Source organism: Myripristis murdjan, chromosome 22, assembly GCF_902150065.1.
Source record: "Myripristis murdjan chromosome 22, fMyrMur1.1, whole genome shotgun sequence".
In the NCBI taxonomy this organism is placed as follows: domain Eukaryota; kingdom Metazoa; phylum Chordata; class Actinopteri; order Holocentriformes; family Holocentridae; genus Myripristis; species Myripristis murdjan.
This window is the reverse complement of record NC_044001.1, coordinates 11,041,196-11,062,712: the sequence shown is the minus strand read 5'-3', so window position 1 is coordinate 11,062,712 and position 21,517 is coordinate 11,041,196. Positions and strand designations below refer to the sequence as shown.

General features: G+C 41.9%; 2 protein-coding genes across 2 annotated transcripts; one reads left to right on the top strand and one right to left on the bottom strand.

The window, feature by feature from the left end:
* Positions 1–67: 67 nt before the first annotated feature.
* LOC115380636 (glycogenin-1-like) lies at positions 68–9,140 on the bottom strand. The gene is made up of 7 exons (XM_030081758.1): positions 8,974–9,140; positions 5,787–5,922; positions 5,341–5,515; positions 4,661–4,823; positions 3,054–3,180; positions 1,840–2,065; positions 68–660 (listed from the first exon to the last, which is right to left on the bottom strand). The coding sequence occupies exons 1-7, from the start codon at positions 9,101–9,103 to the stop codon at positions 493–495; spliced, it is 1,125 nt and encodes a 374-aa protein (XP_029937618.1). The 5' UTR covers positions 9,104–9,140; the 3' UTR covers positions 68–492.
* Positions 9,141–12,310: 3,170 nt separating this feature from the next.
* pls1 (plastin 1 (I isoform)) lies at positions 12,311–20,961 on the top strand. Its single transcript, XM_030081768.1, has 16 exons — positions 12,311–12,380; positions 12,919–13,009; positions 14,108–14,268; positions 14,348–14,477; positions 14,725–14,857; positions 14,977–15,058; positions 15,754–15,919; positions 16,665–16,807; positions 16,915–17,007; positions 17,702–17,897; positions 18,276–18,363; positions 18,918–19,032; positions 19,142–19,275; positions 19,589–19,712; positions 20,181–20,314; positions 20,450–20,961. Exons 2-16 carry the CDS (start codon positions 12,940–12,942, stop codon positions 20,586–20,588), a joined length of 1,908 nt encoding a protein of 635 aa, XP_029937628.1. The 5' UTR covers positions 12,311–12,380; positions 12,919–12,939; the 3' UTR covers positions 20,589–20,961.
* Positions 20,962–21,517: the final 556 nt, after the last annotated feature.

The following is a 21,517-nucleotide window of genomic DNA, read 5'->3' as shown; positions in this document are numbered from 1 at the left end:
AAAATCCAGGAACAACATGTAAACTCACTGATTCCCCTCGGGCGCTAGGCTTGGCCTACGCTCGTTGTCTGAGCTGATGGAGGGTCAGAGAGGGCCGGCTTGCTGTTGTTGCTGAACATTTCCACAAGCTTGCATTACATTTCGGAAGACCCGGGACTGTGAAAGTTCACCACAAATATATCTGATTTTACATCAGATGCACGAGAACATGCCAGAGGGAAATGAACAAGAAGAGAGCATGTGATTTTTTTTTTTTTTTTTTTTTTAAAGACCACTGCCATTTTCACATGCTCACACACACACACACACTCGCATACACGTACACACTCAGGCAGGATGCAGAGAGTGAGGCCCAAGGTGCACAGAGTCATTCATTCAGTCATCCTACACATCAGGCCCCTCTGGTCGAGTTTTGGTTGATCCCAACCCTCAGAGCAATCCGTGGCCTCCGACTGGTGCTCTCTCTGTCCATTGTCCTCCCTCGCCTGGCTCCTACTTCAAGAAGGAGTCGAGTTTGCGTTCAATGTGGACGAAGGAGTCGTCACCCATGTAGTCGACCTGACCGGCCTCCCAGCGCTGCTTCCTCTCCTCGGATGAAATCTGTGGCGGAGGGGGAGGAGCGGACAGCTGCGCCCCCTTCACATCCTCATGAATCTTATCCTGCAGGACAAACGGACGGAGAAAGAATTAATAGTTACATGGGATTAGAGCAACACTTTATATGGACTGGATTCTGCCTCCCAAGTCCAGCCACTCTTTCTTTGTCCAGCAATTTTCTCACAGGAATTTTCTCCTGTTTACCCTAGAGACATCCATAGGCCTATAACACAGACACTGAACATACATATGCTGTTGAAAACTACCAGAACAGTTCCTTAACCCTGTTTTTTATTTAATTATTTATTTTTTTTAATCAATGATAGCTTTCAAAAAGTTCAAAAATTACCTGCTCCCCTTACCATGCAGATTAATATGAGCCAAAACCTGTTTATATGAGACCTGCAGCAGACTAAACAACTGACTCTGCATGGCCAGTTGCCTGTATAAACTTGAGGGTGTGTCAAAAGTTGGTTAACTCTTCGGGGAAATGAGCAAAGCTACAGGTTTGGCAGGACTGGTTCAGTGGAAATAGGATGATTACACTGATTACACCAAACATTACCACATTGAGTAGTTCAGAGGCTACATGCAGATAACATGGCAACTTCCTGCTATTCTGTGAAGTGTACAACAGCAACTTAACTTGAGACAACAAAGCTAGCCATAAAGCCAAGACACCACTGAGAGGCCCGCCGAGTGTGTTCCAGTTTGAGTCATCCTTATAATACCGGTAGCAACTAGCAAAACACATGGTGACAAATGGGTGAAGAAGGAATGTGGAGTCGACCAACATGTTGATTTTGTCTTGTTACTGTGACAACTAAAACGAGCCGGCGAGTTTTAAGTGGGGCTCAGAGAGAGAGTGTGAGGCTTGCCAGCACCCTCCTCTCCACTGTGAAGTGGCACTTTCACCGCTTGGTAAAATGCACAACATAAAGGATTCGAGATAAACACATTTTGCCGGTTATAAAAAAAAAAAGAGTCAGAGAACAGAGAATTCCCCGTGTCAATTATCTAGCTCTTCAAGATTTCAACCCACTGAGTCAGGCCACATCGATTATGCAACATGCTATAACAGAGACACTCACCACACCGACCTGTGACACACACACACACACACACACACACACACACACACACACACACACACACACACACACACACACACACACACACACACACACACACACACACACACACACACACACACACACACACACACACACACACCCCGCCCACCTCTGTAAAGCCAGTGCTGAAGGGTGCATCTCCGTAGGCCTGCTGCAGCGAGGGCAGCACTGATTTGGCGTAGATCTGCCACCACATGACCAGGTAGTCAGGGTGCAGCTGGGACGGGTCAGGGGACAGCGAGTGGCCTCTGACCTGCCCACTCTGGACGTCATACGTGTAGTTCCACGGCTTCGTTTTGCCCAGGAAGTGCACCACTTTGGCGTCGTGGCCGAACCTGCAAAAAACAGCACACACGCGCCGGGATCGCGGTGCAGCAGGAAGGGGTGTGAGAGAAAGAGAGAGGGCGAGATAAAGATCAGACTGCATGGCAAAAAAGCTTCATGCAATGCAACCTGCAGCTCATCTGGCTGCAAAAGGGGCTGATGGCTGTTACAGGCAACAGTGCAGACCAAAGAACATCACACATACTTTATTTGTTCTGTTTTGATAGTTAGTAATAATTCTTAGCATTGTTGCATAAATTATGTCTGTTGATTCAACTGCATCAGTCCACTAAAAGACATAAATAGAAGCAATCGCTCTAACTTTGTCCTCAATCAATTGCTAACATTTCAGAAGAATAAGGATAGTCTTACATAATGGCATGCATTTGTTTAAGGGATATACAATTTTGGCAAGTACTGGATCAAACTCTGATTTACAAACTTGAATGAAACTGTATCATTCCAAAAAAAAAAAAAAAAGGAAAAAAATCATCAAATTGAACTGCAAACTAATAAAAACAAGTTGAGTTGAATCTCTGTTAAAGCAAAGATTCACACCCGTGAGAGTGACAACTTTGATATGAACTCAGTTCATGTTGTGCCCACTGTTTTGAAAATGTATGAAGTCTGTGTGACAGTAACACAGCCACTGAACTGAACTGAACTGCAGAAGTGAGGGATAAATATTGTACAGAGGTCAAAATATGACAACAACAGGACGAGGAAGAGAGAGAGAGAGTACACAAGTGCAGATAGCTGCTCTATTTTGAGGCTGGTTGTGGTCGTGTGTATTGTGTTTGCTCTACGTTTTTAGCAGCTTCTCGTAATTCAACACCCAGGCAAACACACACCCACCCTTTGAACTGACCTTGGATGAGCTTTGCGCCTGTCCTCACAGAGGCGACTATGATGAATCATGGCAATAAGCCTGGCTATACAGGGGATATGTAAAGAAACAAGAATGCAACATGCAGTGTGTGTGTGTGTGTGTATACTAACTGTCGGAAAGCTGGTAGGTAGGAATAGATGGCGATACTGCTGAGGTTGTAGATGAAGGGCAGATGTTTGGAAATATCTGCTGTTGCCCAGGTGTTAAAGAAGCTGTTGAGAACCCCTTGGTCTCCACCTGAAGATATGGCCACACACACACACACATACAGGGAAAGAGAGAGAGAGAGAGAGAGAAACACAGTTCAATATAAAAACATAAGTAATATCTCCAGAATTATGGTCTCACACGGATCAAGAAGCAAAAAAGAAGAAATACACAGCTGTGTGTGGCATGCCTTGTAAAAACACACACACACCATCTAATGCCCTGCAGCATGGCATTGGCCCTATACACACAATTCTTTGTTTCTTTGACAGCAGTAAAACAGAATAATGAAAGCTTTATTCGTCTGAGTGTGTCTTGGCTGATAAGGTAGACTTTCCTGTAGCCACAGAATTTTTTTTTTTTAGTATGTTACCCTTTTAAATATGTTTAAATCCAAACTGACTCACTGGAAACTCAACACTACACACACACACACACACACACACACACACACACACACAGACAAACACACAACGTACATACAAACATTCCCACATGGACCATGTCTTTTTGACATGTACCCTATGAATAGAAACTTTACAACAGTGTTGACAACACACTCAGGATGCTGCGTAGCTTACACAACGGATGGTGAAATCCTACACACACACACACACACACACACACAGATGGCATTCTGTGTGCTACAGCCTGCACAGCGTACAAAGGGCAGGGGTGAGCTAGCAGGCCAAGGTCAGGTCATGTTTAGATAGGTCAGAGTTTAGATAGTTTAGGAACCAAAGAGGGTGAGGGAAACAACTGAGACAAAGTCTGTAGTTCAGTCAGTGACTAAACTATTTCTTTCTGAACCATGATGGATAACTTTATTTTGTTCCTTTTTTATATTTGGTCTATTTAGGTTCATCCTGCCCAAGTACAAGCAGAGAGGGACATTTAGATAAAAGTCACAAGCAGCTTCTTTATTGAACAGAGTTTTGGCAGCCTGTTATCCTGCCAGGCTGCAGAGTTTGGCGACAAAACAAACCCGAGTTCATTTTGTTATGCAAAGCCAGAGACGGTTCAGAAGCCGGGCTTTTAAAGTACGAGTACTGCCGGCTGTCAGATGTCAACATCTGTCTCATTATACCCATAAACCCTTGCGTTTGGGGGGTCATTTCCTGTAATTGTTCTGATTACATTGTAAATCCCAAAGGACTGTACTGTGGTCTGCTTGGAAGATGCCCAAGTCCCATGATTTCAGGCGATCTTGGTGTGGTTATTTGGTGCCATTTGAGTTCACATGACATGTTTCTCTTCAGGTCAAGTGAACTGAGATAAAGGAATAAGCAATCCAGAGTTTAAATATGAAAGGAATGAAGATTTAGTTATTTCTTCTTTCTTTGTGTGAGCATAGCTGGATAGTACGGGTTAAACAAAAGTGGTGATACCATGTGCAATATATACTTCTTCAATATTCCTAAATAATGTACATCATTTCTGGGCATGTAGGTCATAAAATGAAAGAAAAAAGGAGGAGAGGAACAGAGGAAATTTAAGTTGACGGTCTCACCGTCAAAGCTGCCATTTTCACTGCAGAATGCCAGCAGCTTCTCATGAGTCTCATTGGACGGCCTGAAGACAAAAACCCCCGAGTTGAAACAGTCCGGCCAACCAGGATCCGGTGCTGCAGACAGCTCCTCCCTCTCAAACAGCTCATCTATGTTAGATAGCACCTGAAAAAGAAAAAAAATACACACACACACAAACTTAAACGCTGGGCTTCATTAAGGCTACAAACATTTCCACACTTGAATAATACTGAAAAACACAGAAATGTAAGCCCAAAATTTATTTTAGTTGGAATTTCATTAGAACTTGCTGCTCTGTTTTGCTATTTTGGCTGTACTTGCAAAATTGACTAATATTTTGCTAAAGAAGGCATATGAAAAGTTACTGATGAATCTGGCTGGTGGGAAAAGGTTAATGTAAATGTCTGCAAATCAGCTCAAAATATGTGGTAGGTTAGAAAGGCAGCAGCTCTAATTGTTTTTCACCCTCAGTTTTTGCACATTTTACTGTGGATTTTTGGCCTAAGATCCATACAAAATACTCATAATCGAAGTGTAGTGGAAAATCAAGAATGTCCAAGTATAAAAACGTGATTTAAGATGTATTGAAAGGATCTAAGACTTTATAACAAGAGTGTGTGTTGCGTGTGTGTTGTCTGCTGCTGTGTGGCTCGTTCCTCACCAGTGTGTCTGCGTCCATGAACACACACTTGCTGTACTGTGTGAGAGTCCAGCAGTGCAGCTTGGTGAACGTTACTCCCAGATCGGGACGCTTCATCAAGGCCAGGTGGGACGCATCGCCGGAGTCCATGATGTCCACCACACACACCTCGTCATATATGGAGTGCAACGCAGTTCTGCGACACACACATACACACACAGCGCATGGTTTATTATGGATGGTGGGTATACGTTGTTGGATGTAGTGTGTGCCTTACTATATGTCTGTGTGTGTGTGTGATTTTAATATTTTAACTTAATTTTAAAGGATCGCATGATGAAAATCTCAACCTTAACTGGATTTAAACTCCAGAACACATCTGCCAAGCCAAAAAAACAGGCTACTATTTGTCTTTAAAAAAAAAAAATGGACATTTTGGAGATCTGAATTTTTCGATGTGTTGTTACCTGCAAGGTTCTGTCACGTGCGGTCCCACCAGGGCGACCAGCTTCCTGGTTGTGTTGTGGTTGCGTAACGACTGGCCGAGAACCATCGCTCCTTTGGCATAGCTGTCATTGGTGGCCAGCGTCACAAATGCTTGGTCTGCTCAAAGACACACACACACACACACAAAAGGTCACATAACTGCCATGATATCAGTGCTATTTCTTGTGTCCTTTGTTTCTTTCATGAGATTTCTTCTCAACTAAAACGTTTTCCTTCACACTAATTTTGGTGTTTAGCCTTTTAATGAGTTACATATTAAATCCTCTCGGTGATGAAGATAGGAAAATCAACTCTTGCTCATGAAAATATAGATTTCTCCCTGCTTTCATTTCCTCAAAAGATAAACTTTAAATGAAGCTAAACCAAAGGCTGGTTGTTTGTACTTTCTGCACTGTATGGCCCACTGTGCATTTTACAGAGGGCCGATATGGACAAAATCAAATATCATTCGACTAATAATATCTTGTATTGATATTGTGGCAGTGATGTAAACAAATTGCTTCTCGAATAAAAGTGATGTTACTTTGCTGATGTTTTACTTAAGGAGTACTGATGTAAAAATCTACTTTAAAGTACAAGGTGGTTCATTTGAAATGTAAAAGTAACTGAATTACAACAGTAACTTTGTTAGTGATCTTCTCCATGCAGTTATCAAAGGATGGCAGTTCAAGGTTCAAACTACGTTCTTTTAAAGGTGCATTGCGCAAAACAGCCTGAGAGAGGGCCTTCTAGACTCCACTGACAAATGTGGAATAATATTTCCCCCCCACACACACATTCCACATTTTTGCCAGTTGAGTCTAAATGGCCCTCGGCTCCATCAACCGTCTGCAGTTTCTCACCATGCAGCTTTTATTGTGAAATTTGGAAATGACAAAAAAAGAACCAACAAAACAGAAGCAGCTTCCTCTTCTCATCTTTGCTGACTGTTCATTGTGAAAGGTTCCACGGTCAGTCATTGATCAATTGTTCTCTGCGATGGATATGATTTAAAAAGTAGTGAAGTACAATGCTCAAGCAAAAATGTACTTAAGTAAAAGTAAAATTTATTTAAGTACATTTTGAATTTTAAAGTGAATTTTACTGTAATGTGAGTAAATGTAATTTGATATTTCCACCTCTGCATTGTGGTGATATTGTTTGACTATCGGTGCTTTCAAGGGATATTCACACCCAAAGGATTTTTGATAAGACAGTCTTCAGTAATGTGGATTTGATGACCAAGCAGGTAGAGGCAAATAACAGAAGATAGACTAATAAGTTCAGAAAAGTGTATCCATTTGCAGCAATGCAGCCCTTAAAACCAGGAGGACAACGCTTGTGACATATCATGCTGTTACAACATACAAAATCCCAGGCATCATCTAGTCTCAAGCTGCCTGTCAGCGAGCTCCACAACTGTGGGTCCACTGTACGAGGGCTGAATGCCTGTCTGATGAGGAGTTACACACGTAAACAACAGAAGGGGCCACTGTGTTTCCACTCGGGCGAAAACAGGCCCCCGAGTGCCCGCTGAGCCGGAGCCAACACATAGTACTATTCATCCAACTGAATGTGTGCTGTCGGGGGCCTCCGGGAAACCTGATCAAGGACTGCAGGGTTGCTAGGGTCCGTTTCAAAAGACCATCAAACAACATCACCGGCCAAGAGCGTAAGGCTTATGTCACCCACACCCAATCCAGGCAAAAAACCTGCACTAATATACATATATGGGCATAAGAAGCCATATAAACCACTGGGTCTGACTTGTGTACTTTGAAGTATTAGTAAATGTGTATTTTAATGTAGGCCTATTCTGGAGTGCTACTTTAAAACATCAGTAAATGCATCCTTTTTTTAAATACCAGCAAATTCATTCATGAATGAGCAATCTGAGGATTAGATAAATTAACATTTAATGTGTGAAAGCACGTGTTGTGATGTAAGTAATGGCACATGTGACTACAAGATGCAATATTTTCATACAGGTGGTTTCCATATAACCTCAGTTAAATTATTTATATGCACTACATCATGACACCAACAGGCTATGAGCAGTGTGACACTGTGGACCTATTATAATCTTTGCAGTGGGGGAAAAACACACACATACACATACACACACACGCATAGCCTACAAGACAAGGCCACACACTGTGGCGCACGTCCGCACCGAGCATCCGCTGTGTCAAGTCAGCGAGAGACAGACAACACAAGACCGGAAGTTGACGCCAAATTAAAAGTGCAAAGGGTTTTAAACGCTGTCAAACTGGAAAGACAGGCAGACTTAGAAAGGCAGTGTGGCTGCTTGACTTGTCTTCAGGCAGAGTTGAGTATTTAAAAAAAAAAAAAAAAAAGAGGTAGTTGGTATTAACCTCTTACTACTTGTTTGCTATAAAAAGTAAGTACTTGTCACTCCACCTTTTACAATTAATAGCAGAGAAATTTAAAAATAAATCAATGTAAGCCCACTGTAGTTGATAAATTCGTAATAATGTAGTGTGGGCTGAGTCTTTTCTGGTCTATATCTGGTCCTAGCCTACCCCCTTTTGTTCCTAACCAAGGTGTGTCGTTGTCTCCTGCCACTTCTCTCTACTTGAACTTTTTCTTTACAAACTTTTAAAAAATGCGAACGGCCTTCATGTTCTTTACCAACTCAAAATTAAAGGTGTTAGGGAAAAAAGACAGCGACCCTATTTTAATTTCCAGAAGCTTCCTCTTGAAACCTTTTTTTTTTTTTTTTTTTTTTTAGCTGAGACGCCTGTTGCAACACGTTCATGTTGAAAACCTCCACCGGAAGTCGTGTATTTGAATGGGGCTAGCTTGTCACCCCTCCGACCAGCTGCAGCAGCGGCTCTGATGACAAACTGCACTTATCAAAAACACACCGCTTTGTCCCAAAAAAAATACCACAAACATCACTTTATAAATCACTTCGACACGCTACCTCAGCTCGGCGCTTCTGGATAAAATACTTTCCCGATAGTATTAACGGGAAAGTTTGATTAAAAGACAAACAACCGTTGAGATCCGTGATGTGCTGCTCTGAGAAGCGAGCTGCGGCTAACGATACTTGCGCAGCCCCGGTCCGGTCGCCATGTCCGGCGTCGCGGTCAGACACGGGTCACGGTGATGTTGCCGCTGTAACCCGGAGCCCCGGGGTCTTACCCGACATGGCGCGCTGAGGGGAGTCCGCCCGGGGGTCGGCGGGTCTGCTGGGCCGGCTGGAGGGCTTGCAGTGCGGCGGGCAGAGGCTCAGCAGCTGGGAGCAGTCCAACACAGGAATTAAACCCCACATAGTCCAGGTCACGTGACAGAGCACACGCCCCCTGCGCTCTCTCTCTCTCTCTCTCTCTCTCTCTCTCTCTCTCTCTCTCTCTCTCTCTCTCTCTCTCTCTCTCTCTCTCGCTCTATGCCGTGGTTAATAACAGAGAAAACCGGGAATATTAATCACAATAATTAATGACAGTCACAGCTGGTTATAATATATATAATGTAATATCATATAATAGCATTTCATGCATGTCATGGTTTCAAGCTTACCCTGTTCCATACTATCCACTATCTGCATATTTCATTTTTCATATTTATTATTACCATCGGTATATCTCACATTTCAACATCTCATATTCTTAGATTAGTTTATTGTATATACTTAGCCCTTATTGTCTTTAGTGTATATATTTAGTATATTTAGTCTCTATTGTATATACAGTTTGGGATCAATAAAGTATACCTATCTATCTATCTATCTATCTATCTATCTATCTATCTATTAATATGAATTCAATGTAAATATGAATTTTTACCCCTCACCCCTCACTCATTGTATGATGACAACATTACCATATAGCATCAGACAATATCATATATCATCATACATCACCTCATATTGTATCATGTCATATATGATAATGATATGTCATGTATTATGTTGTGATTTAGGTGTTGTTGTTGTTGTTGTTGTTTTTTATTGCTGTATATGAGTGTTGTGATTAATCGACCAACTTTCAGGTTTCAGTTTATTTCAGCATCACTGTTTACAGTTTCAAAAGGTTTTACAGGCCCACAAATTTAAGTTAATCATCATTGAATCGTGCGGTATCATATCATATCATGTTGTGTCATATCATAAAATATCATATGTCATCTTGCAGATATAAAAGACATAAACTCTCTCTCTCTCTCTCTCTCTCTCTCTCTCTCTCTCTCTCTCTCTCTCTCTCTCTCTCTCGCTCTCTCCTATTGGAAATGATTTTAATGGAAATCTGACAGACTAGTCGGCTGTTTACCTCCATGGAAAAACAACATAAAAAACAATGGCAAAGAATCAAAAACACTTTCGCTTAGTTTTGGAAAGTCTTGGAAAAGACCTGGAATTTTACATCACAGCTACGATGGGAAGTTTGTCTGTGTGTCCATCTCTGCCCAGCCAAGCGGAGCAGAGGCGAAGCATTGCATTGTGGTATTTTTAGCACAAAGCACTGTAACATGCTCTGGACGCTACATTTTCCATTGCAGTGTGGGGATGTTTCTGAGGGCCTTACATAGTGCATAAAATGTACAGTTAAAATTGAAACAGTCAGATAAAAAGCAAGAGAATGAATTTTGTGCCCTCAGTAGCACATAGGGTGTGACACAGCTCATATTTGTGATATTTTTTTGACAATATCAGGTTCCAGTCCTTAATATTTTTTCTCCGGTGTGTCCACTCTCCCCTGAAGAGCAGCCTCACAGCTTCTTTATGCTCCTTCACTCGACACTTGTCAAATATTCAGGTGAGGCTGTGCTCACATTGAACTTTTACATAGGCAGTGAATATTTTGTATTGTGTGTGCACATGAAGGCTCATGTTTCAAATTCATTAACAGCAAAAATGTATGAAATTCACCATTCAGTATCTCTAAAATAGAACAGTTTTGTTATTTTCTCAATCAAAGTTGCAAATTCACCATTACTCTTTAAACTATAGACCCATAATAATTACATTTACATTGCTATTAATTATTTATTTAAGTACAAAAAAACATGTGAATCCAGAGATGAGATTCCTTACACACACACCTTTGTGTATGTGTGTGTGTGTGTGCTTATGCTTTATGCACTGAAATCACCATACGTATGTGTGAGATTAGGCGGGAGTGAATAATGTAGGAGGCTTATGAGAAAGTCTTTGGCCAGCTTTTACACTGCAACTCCCAACAACTGATTCTGGCTCAGGGTCCAAACCAAAACTGTGTTTTGTGGAGTACGGAGGTGAAGGTGGAGCACCGGCCCCAGACCAGTGATTAGAAGAGGGAGAGTAACTGGAGAGCCCCTTCGAGCTGTGGAGTGAAACCGAGCCGATCGGGTGTCAGAGGAGAAACAGATCTGATGGGAAGATGGAGACGTGGAGTCCTCTGGCCTGGCAGGTTCAGAGACAAAACTTCAAGATGACCTTGTAGGGAACTGGGATTAAAGTGTCTGATAGACATACGTATGCCAGAGCCAAGAGGCAACAAGTCCTGCGCTGTTCTGTGTCTGTTTTCTTAGGACGATCATGGGGCTGCGTTCGTGTTTCTGAGGCGTGGCGGAGGTGAACAGAGGCGGGGACAGGTGAACAAGAGGAAGGGGTGAGTATAGAGGGAAAGGGGTTAATATAAAAGGAGAGAAGGGAAGGGAAGGGGTGAGAGGAAGGGAGGCGAGAGAAGGAAAATAAGGAAGAGAGGGGTCCAAAAAACACGTCTCGGCAAGCTGCCTTTCTCTGCTGGACCTGCCCTCCTCAAACCTCGGCCCCACTCCAGACTCTAAGCCCTTCAGCCTGCCAGTGAGCAAATGTAAGCTACTTACTTTTGTTCTGCATCACAATTTAACCATTCTGACACATGACTGACTGTATGGCCAACTAACCATGCTGCCTGAACACAGAGGTCAAATGACACTTAGGTAGAGTTTTTTTTTTTTTTTTTTTTTAATATTTAGGAAAACAGGAAACAGCAAGGAGGAAAATGTTGTTAAAGTTCATAGCTGCTTATTGCTGTAAATAGTGTGTGTTGCGGTAAAGTGGTGCTGTGAAGTGGGGCAGTTTAATTTAAGTGATGCAGTTGGCTCCGTGCCTCAGGTTACAGGCCATTGTGTGGTAGTGAAGCAAGCTGTGCAGACAAACACAGGCCTCATGTTTTAAACATGCCAAATAGAAATTCAAAATGGTGCCACAGACCACAAGAAGACACATGTGGCGTTGCACAAATGAGCACAAATGAGGGAGATCATGATACTGGCAGGTGATAACAGATGAGACAGCTGAGGTGTTAAATGTTAACTCTCGCCGGTCCCAGGGTCCAGGCAGGCCAAAGGTCCGCTCTGTGACTCTCCCTAGTGACTCCTCCTTGGAGAGATAACCGGCTGTCAGCTCTGTGGGACCCAGAGTCTCCTCGCTCTTTGCAGCCCAAACTCTGGAGTCTTGCGGAGCTCTGGAAGCCTCGACTCCTCGACCCGAACGAGCCCCGGACCCAGACAAGGACCTGCACTGAGAGGCCTCGCCCTGGACGGGACAGGAGAGGATTAACTGGACCAACTCACAGGCTCTTATGAAGGTAGTTGTCATTGAAGAGCCACTTAACACTTTTCCTTAGTGAGTTTTGGATTTTGACTCAGCTATGTTGGTACGATCAAAGCATTCTTACTGGGAAATGATTAGGCTTTATGTGTGTATGGAACCTCTAGGGTGTGTGTTTGTGTGTGTGTTTAGCAATTTAACATTAGCCTATGTGTATTAGTCGGTGTGGTGCTGAAATAAGTCAGTGCTCTGCTATGGGAACAAAGTCACAAGGTGGTGCTGGACGAACTCCAGAGTATAACCTGACGCTTCCTTATTGTATCCCACCTCTCATGTTATCTCCGCCAGCTGTTGTTATCAAATTGCTGAGGTTGACTGGGTTTGCTTCTCCAAAGTAAAAGTGCAATTAAGTTTCTATTTTTCATACAGCAAATATATTCATTTGTAACATTAAACTGAAATCTGAACGCCTATTCTTGGAGTTTGCATTGCTTGTTGTTGAAAATCGATGTCATCTGTGTGTCCAGTGTGATCCTTAGTTGTATATATGTGGTGTGTGTGTGTGTGTGTTCCAGGTTCACTAAGCCAGATCTACTATGGCAAATCACATCACACAGATTTCTCGAGAGGACCTGGAGGATCTCAGAGAGGCCTTCAATAAAATCGGTCAGTATCCTCTCGCTTTCTTTCTGTTTGATTTACAGGGATTTCCACTTATGGTTTTACAGCCAACCATAAAGTGTGACTCTTATATAAGGGAATGTTTATTGATCTTGATGTAATGTGTGTAACATGGATGTGTGTGTAAGAGATTGCCAGATTTTATCAGTTTGTCATCCTAATTGCGGAATTAAAGGGCGACGCTGATAATGGCACTTACTGTAAATGTATCAACTGTCGATTACTGTAATATGAACAAACACTAAATATGAGATATTGTGGGGATGGGTTGGGTGGGGCTGTAACCTGTCCCTTCTGTTCCCCGCCCTTTATTCCACCTGTAAATTGTCATGGTTAGTTCAGTCGTTAAATATTTAACCTCTATTGAATTGTTCATCCCTTTTGCATTTTTTTTTTTTTTTTTTTTTTTTTTTTAAATACGTTCATATGCCTGTCGCAAGTTATTTAAACCTTTGAAAGCTGGGGCAAATTGCTTTGATTTCTTTTAAAAACATGGGGAAAAGGTGACAAGGAAATTAGCAGCAAGTGACCCAAAAATCAGAAAACATTGCCAAAAGTAGCAAAATATTTCTGGAAAATTAGAAGAACACTATTTACAAATACTGGAAATTCACAGTTTATTTCAAATTAAATTAGATAAAGATAATTTCAACAAATTCAACACAAAAATTTGGGAAAAAAACCCAAAGGATTAAAAACTCAAAGAAATACAGTTTATTTTGTTAAAATGGCCAAATAAAACCTTTTAAAAAGCTCCTGGGTTTCAAAGGGTTTGGATATACATACAATAAAATTGACTCTAACCTGCCTATTGATTTATTTTTATATTTAAATAAAATCTTTCTATTGAACACACCACACTCCTCACTTTTAAAAAGATGGGAAAGATAGAATTTGTCATCCAATGTCTTAACAGTACAATGACTTGCTTTTATCATCTGTGTGTTTCCCTTAATGAACACTAATTTTTAAACTTTAACATGCAGTTCATCAGTTTCAAACAATTTCCAGCTCAATATCAGAGTGAATTAAGTCATTCATGAGTGTGTGTGTGTGTGTGTTTGTGTGTGTGTTTGTCCTCAGACATTGACAACAGTGGCTATGTGAGTGACTTTGAGCTTCAGGAGCTGTTCAGAGAGGCCAGCTTGCACCTGCCGGGCTACAGGGTGCGGGAAATCATCGAGACCTTCATCGCCGGCGACACCAACAAGGACGAGAAGATCAGCTTTGAGGAGTTTGTGTCTGTGAGTTCTGACACAATACCAGGACACACCCAAACACACACACATACACCCAGAGTAACAAGAGACTGTTCACCTCTAGATCTACCAAGAGCTGAAGAGTAAGGAGTTCAGTGAGACGTTTAGGAAAACTATCGCCAGGAGAGACGGGATCCGCTCTTTCGGAGGAACATCAGGCATCTCCAGCGAGGGAACACAGCACTCCTACTCAGGTGTGTGTGTGTGTGTGTGTGTGTGTATGTGTGTACGAGTGAGTGCATGCATGTGTCCCATAATTTCTGCATTGTGCATGTTTGTGTGTACATGTGATTATATTTCCAGTTGCATGGGTGCAGGAAGATTAATGAATCATGTTTCCAGGTGGAGGCCCTGGCATGTTTGGCCTAGATATGAAATTCAAGGTCTAATGCGTGTGTGTGTGTGTGTGTGTGTGTGTGTGTGTGTGTGTGTGTGATCTAGATGAAGAGAAGGTGGCATTTGTCAACTGGATCAACAAAGCCTTGGCAAAAGACCCGGATTGCCAACATCTGCTGCCTATGAACCCAGACAATGACAACCTCTTCACTTCTGTCTGCGATGGCATCCTGCTGTGGTACAGTGAGACACACGCCTGTGCACGTGCACGTGTACAGCACATGCATGAGAATACACTCAAATACACACATGTGCAACTCACTCCCTCACCCACCTTGTTGTTTTTTTTTTTTTCAGCAAAATGATCAACCTGTCTCAACCGGACACTATTGATGAGCGAGTCATCAACACCAAGAAACGCACCACCTTTACCATGACTGTGAGTAGCATTTGCACCTTGTTTTTCAGAAGTTTAGCAAATGCATTAACCTCTGCAGCGCTAAGAAATTATCCACAATATCATCATCATCAATCGCATGCAATCACCCAACAAGGAATGCAACTGACAAAAATAGCAATGAAAGTAGAATAAATAAAAAACCTACCATCTGTAATGTAAATGGATCATCGATAAAGTAAGTAGTGTAATAAATGTGCCTTTATCTTTTTGCAAATGCAGAACATGGCTCCTTCCTCTGACCCCAATATTTAAATCATTCAGCTCTGTGCCGATGTTAACTGTTAACAGGGGACAAAAACATTGAATATTGCACTGGTAATCCAATAATGTCAGACTCTGCACAAAGAGCTTGTCATATATTAACTTTTAACTGCACACGTCTCCCTTTTCTGTATCTGTTTTATACCTCTTGTGTTTCTCTCATTGCTTACTTTTTATAGGACAAGGGGATTGAGACCAAACTCTCTCCATTTTGACTTTTTGTTTTTTCTTTATGGATTTTTGATGCCATTTGGTTTTGGTGCTGGATCTTATTTTTAATTAATTAGCTATTTGGAGGTTTCAGACCCACTCTCAGTTACAACAATTCGCCTGCTTGGTAATAAAAGTGCCCTGAGTTTGATCTAAAATTATATATGATGTTGATGTACTGATGTATTGATTTGTGTTTGTAGGAGAATCTGGTTCTGGCCCTGAACTCAGCCTCGGCTATCGGCTGCACAGTGGTGAACATCGATGCCCATGATCTGATGGCTGGAAAACCCCATCTGGTCCTAGGACTGCTCTGGCAAATTATCAAGATTGGCCTGTTTGCTGATATAGAAATCAGCAGGAACGAAGGTCAGGACACACACACAGACACACATGCACTTCCACTCCAACCCACATGACACATAACAGAAGAAGTTGTTAGTTAGAAAAGAGGTTTTCACTCCAGTGCCCAGTTATAATTACTCTAGTAATGCTTCAGCTAAATTGATACCCACATATTAATATCACGCTCTGTAAAAGAAGTTGCAAACGTCCAGATTACTCAAATGAAACAATAGCCTGGTTATTTTTCCATTGTTGCAGCCCCATGACATTAATGACAAATGTTTGTGCTTCTTGGCATGATCACTATTTCCCTTTTCACACCTGCATGCCACACATTGCATTTTTCCCACACACTCAAAGCACAGTTTAAGTGTTTTACTTCCTGAGTGGTTTCACTTTGCTCTGTCTCCATAATTTCAACTTTCTATGTATAACTGACATCTTATTCTACTCTATTTCTATTCTATTCTATTGTTCTATACTGTTCTCTTCTCTTCTCTTCCACTCTATTTATATATTAATGGGCAACAAAGTGATAGCCATGGATAATAGATTTTTCATTTGTTTTCATTCCCCATTACCATTAAAGATCTGTTTATGTGTATAATATGTGTCCTTAAAATCATTGAACCATTCGTTTTAATTGAGAGTTTTGTTGTTGCGTGGTTTCAATGCTGAGTTATTTCCACCTGACTAATTAGTCTATTCATCCAGTGATTAACTGATGGTATTTGTGTGTGTGTGTGTGTGTGTGTGTGTGTGTGTGTAGCTCTGCTCAGCCTCCTGGAAGAGGGAGAGCAGCTGGACCATCTCCTGTCTGTCTCCCCAGAGGAGCTGCTGCTCCGCTGGGTCAACAGTCACCTACGCAACGCAGGGACCAAGCCAATCAGCAACTTCAGTGAGGACATCAAGGTGCCTGGCAGAAAACACACACACACACACACACACACACACACACACAATAACACACAAAGAAACAAATCCAGCGTGTAACCCTTCCCTGTACTTTACCACTGTAGGACTCGCGGGCCTATTTCTACCTGCTGGACCAGATTTCTCCGAAAGGGGATTTTGACAGAATGAGTGTCGAAATTGACATGAGCGGCCTCAACGTGAGTCTGTTTAGTTCTGTAAAGTTATTGAATAGCAGTGACAAACTGATTAATGTGAAAATCGCAAATGAGAAATCATGGTAACATTTTACAATAAGAGTTCAACAATTAACGTTAGTTAATGCCATAATAAACATTAAGTAACAGGTAATAAACATTAAGTAACAGTTAACTAACTGTTAACTAATGTGTCTAAGAATCATTTACTAATGCTGTTCATGCTAAGGTATTAATTTATATTTTATTTAAGGGTTATTGTAGATAATATTAACATTTCTAAATGCCATAATAATCATTAACTAACAGTTAATTAACCATTACGGCATTAACTAACGTTAACTAACGTTAATTGTTGTTCTCTTACTGTAAAGTGTTACCGAAATCATGAATGCAGATGTGAAATGTTTATTTTGAAGGACTGTGCTTTTAATTTTGAAGTGAGATTTTTTCTTCCCTTTATTTCAATATTTATTTCACATAAGTACAAGAACTGAATCTTTTCTTTCTGTGTTTTTATCATCAAATGCCTGTCTATTTTTCACTTTTCTCTTGTGTTTTGTCTTAAACCAACAGAAACTATCTAAACTAATGAATGAGAAATAAATTCTTGCCTTATTATGTGTATAGCCGCCTATGTGGATGTAGTGTATATGCTATGTATGTATGTACACTATGCATGTTCTGTGTGTAAAAGGAGCCTGATTTGGACAGAAGGGCTGAGCTGATGCTGCGTCAGGCGGCGAGGATGGACTGCAGACAGTTTGTTTCTCCCCACGACGTCACGTCTGGAAACAGCAAGCTCAACCTGGCCTTCGTGGCCAACCTGTTCAACATGTACCCGACGCTGCCCATGTCTCAGAGCAACGGCATAGACTCTGCACTCATGGAGGGTACAGACACACACGCACACACATGTGTCTCTCACCTGTGGCGTCACATGATAGGGGCCTTTTCATCTTCCAGTAACAGTCAGTAATAAAAACTCCAAGAAAATCAGTGTGTCTGGTTGTGACAGTTTACAGCTGCCATAAATGTATTTACCTTATGTATATCTGGAGGAAAAAAAACTACCCATAACTGTACGGTTCAGCAAGCAGAGATAACATGGGAAAGTGTCAGGTGGTACATTATATCAGTGTTTATCCATAAGTGCACACCATGTCCCATATATGGACAGTATACATGCTGGTTATAGGGAGGCATTTAGTTTATGAAATTTAGTAGCCATTGTCTGAAAATCACACTTTAAAGTGTCTGTGTCTGTCCAGGTTTACCAACTGAGTCCAGAGAAGAGAGAACATTTCGCAACTGGATGAACTCTCTGGGCGTCTCTCCGTATGTCAATCACCTGTACAGGTATGGCAGCAGCTTTACGTCAATGTGCTGTTCATTATCAAGGAAAAAGGAGCGGAGGGGAGTGGGCCACCATGCTTCATATTCATATCGGTAGCTGATTAGCTGTCTATGTGTTGGTGAGATGCCTTGCTCAAAGGCACCTTGGGGACAGTTGTTGAACTAGGGAAGAGCATCAATCATTCAGTTTCACTGATCAGCTTTTAACAGCTCTGTGCCTCAAATAATCTATGCAATATGAACTTAATCACTCAGTTTGTTCCAGTTTAGGGACTTTAATATGAATATTGGGGTTATTGACCTCTAATCTGAATTTAACCATTTTATCATGTTGTGTCGGTAATCATTTACCTCTGTCAAGGAGATGAAACATTGAAACCATTTTTTGGTCTGTCAGCATGATCATTGAAAAATTACTCTGGATACATTTGCATGAGGCTACATGTAATCTCATTCTGTAGGATCTTTCGGCGATATGTATAATACATATGAACTGTGCGTGTGGATTGTGTTTATTGTTCTCTGTATGCCTGTCTGCATGTTTGCATTTTTCATAGCGACCTGTGTGATGCTTTGGTGATTCTGCAACTTTATGAGAAAGTCAAGGTGCCTGTGAACTGGAAGAAGGTCAACAGACCCCCATATCCAGTACTGGGGTCCAACATGAAGAAGGTATACACAAACACACACACTCACACACACGGATGAGGAAGATGTAAAGGTATGGCTGGAAAGACAACAAAACAGAATTCAACACAGGTTTTCTCTACACACACAACAGCTGGAGAACTGTAACTATGCCGTGGAGCTGGGCAGGACTGAGGCTCACTTCTCTCTGGTTGGCATCGGAGGAGAAAACCTGAACGAGGGGAGCTCCATGCACACCCTGGCACTGCTCTGGCAGCTGATGAGGAGGTACGTGCACCGGGACAGGGCTGGATGGGGGGTGCATTTGCTTGTAAACAGAAGCTACAACTGATACGCTAAAGATGGATATGTATTTTCACTAAATATCAAGTAGGTTGGATATGAGATCCTTGTCACATTAGAACTGTGATACCCGCTTCTTGAAATGGCTGCACTGAAGGACACTTCATTAGATCATCTGTGGCACAGACTAAAGAGATTTTCCTTCTTTGTTGCACCTCATTCCGTTTCCTCTTCCTTTCCTTTGGCTCGTTGCTCCTCACTCCCCTGTCGGATCTCTTTCTTCCCACCTTGCTGCCAGGTACACAGTGATGGTGTTGTCAGATCTGGGTGACGGAGAGAAGATTGGAGATCAGATCATCCTCAGCTGGGTCAATACCACCTTGAGCCAGGGGCGTAAGGACACACAGATCAGCAGCTTCAAGGTGTGTGTGTGTGTGTGTGTGTGTTGTGTTTTTGGATCCAGCCCAGTCTTGCCCGTTCTGTGCTTGTTGACACTGCGGTTCGTTCAAAGTCACCACTGTTTGTGTGCATGTGTCCGTGTGTGTATGCAATAATATGGATGTAAGTGGGTATGTACACCTGCGAGTCTTTCCAGTGGTGCAGATGAAAATATTGCAACTCATCATCTATGTTGATTGTGTGTGTGTGTGTGTGTGTGTTTGTGTGTGCTCTTACAGTAAATGTGTGTGTGCAGGCTTAGCATTTTGCATGAGTAATGAAGCCATTTTTGTGACTCTCTTAGTCAGATTGACGTACACAGAGGCGTCTTATGTAGGTTTGGGAAGAAATGGGTGATGAGACTTTAACCTGTGTGTGTGTGTGTGTATGTCTGAATGTGAGCATATGCAGCTTGTGGTGTGTGTTTGATGCCTCCTCTCTGTCCTGTGCAGGACAAGCAGATCAGCACCAGCCTGCCGGTGATCGACCTGATTGAAACCATCGCTCCCGGTGCCGTCAAACCAGAGATGGTGCAGAGAGGAGAGCGAGGAGTGCTGAGCGAGGCGGACAAACTCAACAACGCCAAGTAAAACACATCGATCGCTCATTCACATTTAAATCATAATTCCCTACAGTCACAGTGATTTGGTCTCTAACAGTCTGCCCTGTCTATCGACCATATCCAAACTCCTCTGCCTCTCCCTCTCTCTTTTTCTTTCAGGTATGCAATCTCAGTGGCCCGTAAGATCGGCGCTCGTGTCTATGCGCTGCCTGATGACTTGGTGGAAGTGAAGCCCAAGATGGTGCTGACGTTGTTTGCCTGCCTTATGGGCCGCGGCCTGAAGAAAGTGAACCCCTGAAGCAGACATCTCCACAGTGTTTCTATCACACAACATTCGTTTCCCATATTTATCACTCATACATTTTTGCACGGTGGTGATTCTTCTCCTTTATAATGAAGGTCTTGTTACCAGCCGTGGCCATTTAGCTTGTTATGAACGCCAGACAGAGGTGTTGTGGTCAGGAAAGCTCCTCTGGTCTTTTCTGTTATTCCTTTCATGAAAACAATAAAGTTCATTGCCTCATGTCAGCTAAAAATCATGGCTCTGCTGTATCATATGTAATAAGAAATAAATCATTTCACACCTCCCACATCAGCAGAAAGGAGATGAAGTAAAAGCTGATTATCTACACATCCCTCTCCGTACCACTTCATGTCTGTAAATGTTGTGCTCTGGATGTAACTATTTAATAATTAAACAGAATCTATTAAACTCAATGAATAGCCTGTGGTGTTTTTCTCTCACATCAGATGTTCAGATTCACTTTTATTGCATCTTAATCGTATTACATATAAGAAAGAGCAAAAATCTTAGGTCTTGCCTCCCATCGACACCAGCAGCAATAGTAAACAACAATGAAAAATAAAAGCAATAAACATAGTAAAAACATTAAGACAATTAAAACACTACCAATAAATATATATAAGGAGCAGGAGTGACAGTGTGTTAGCAGATTAGGGTTTTTTTTTTTTTTTTTTTAGATAGAAATGCTTTAATGCACAAATACATGAAGACAAATGGTTTTATACACTTTGGCTCTTCCAGCATTTACCCCTGCCTGTACATCTGAAGAGAGCTGCATGTATTTAAAGCAACAGCCACTGCACCACAAGGGGGAGCAGCTATTTTGCGGTTCGCTTTTATGACGCCACAGGGAATGATCCTCGGTGGTTGCCATAGCAAAACAAAAACGTCATTTTGGAGCGAAAGTTTTCGAAAGCCAGAAG

Excerpts from the sequence above, each read along its gene's own strand:
- LOC115380636 (XM_030081758.1), bottom strand. The coding sequence starts at position 9,103 with ATGTGGGGTTTAATTCCTGTGTTGGACTGCTCCCAGCTGCTGAGCCTC. Across the intron at positions 5,923-8,973 it reads CCCTCAGCGCGCCATGTCGG|ACCAAGCATTTGTGACGCTG; the intron begins GTAAGACCCCGG and ends GTCTTTGAGCAG. Across the intron at positions 3,181-4,660 it reads TGAAAATGGCAGCTTTGACG|GTGGAGACCAAGGGGTTCTC; the intron begins GTGAGACCGTCA and ends CCATATCTTCAG.
- pls1 (XM_030081768.1), top strand. The coding sequence starts at position 12,940 with ATGGCAAATCACATCACACAGATTTCTCGAGAGGACCTGGAGGATCTC. Across the intron at positions 13,010-14,107 it reads AGAGGCCTTCAATAAAATCG|ACATTGACAACAGTGGCTAT; the intron begins GTCAGTATCCTC and ends GTTTGTCCTCAG. Across the intron at positions 19,033-19,141 it reads TGGGGTCCAACATGAAGAAG|CTGGAGAACTGTAACTATGC; the intron begins GTATACACAAAC and ends CACACACAACAG.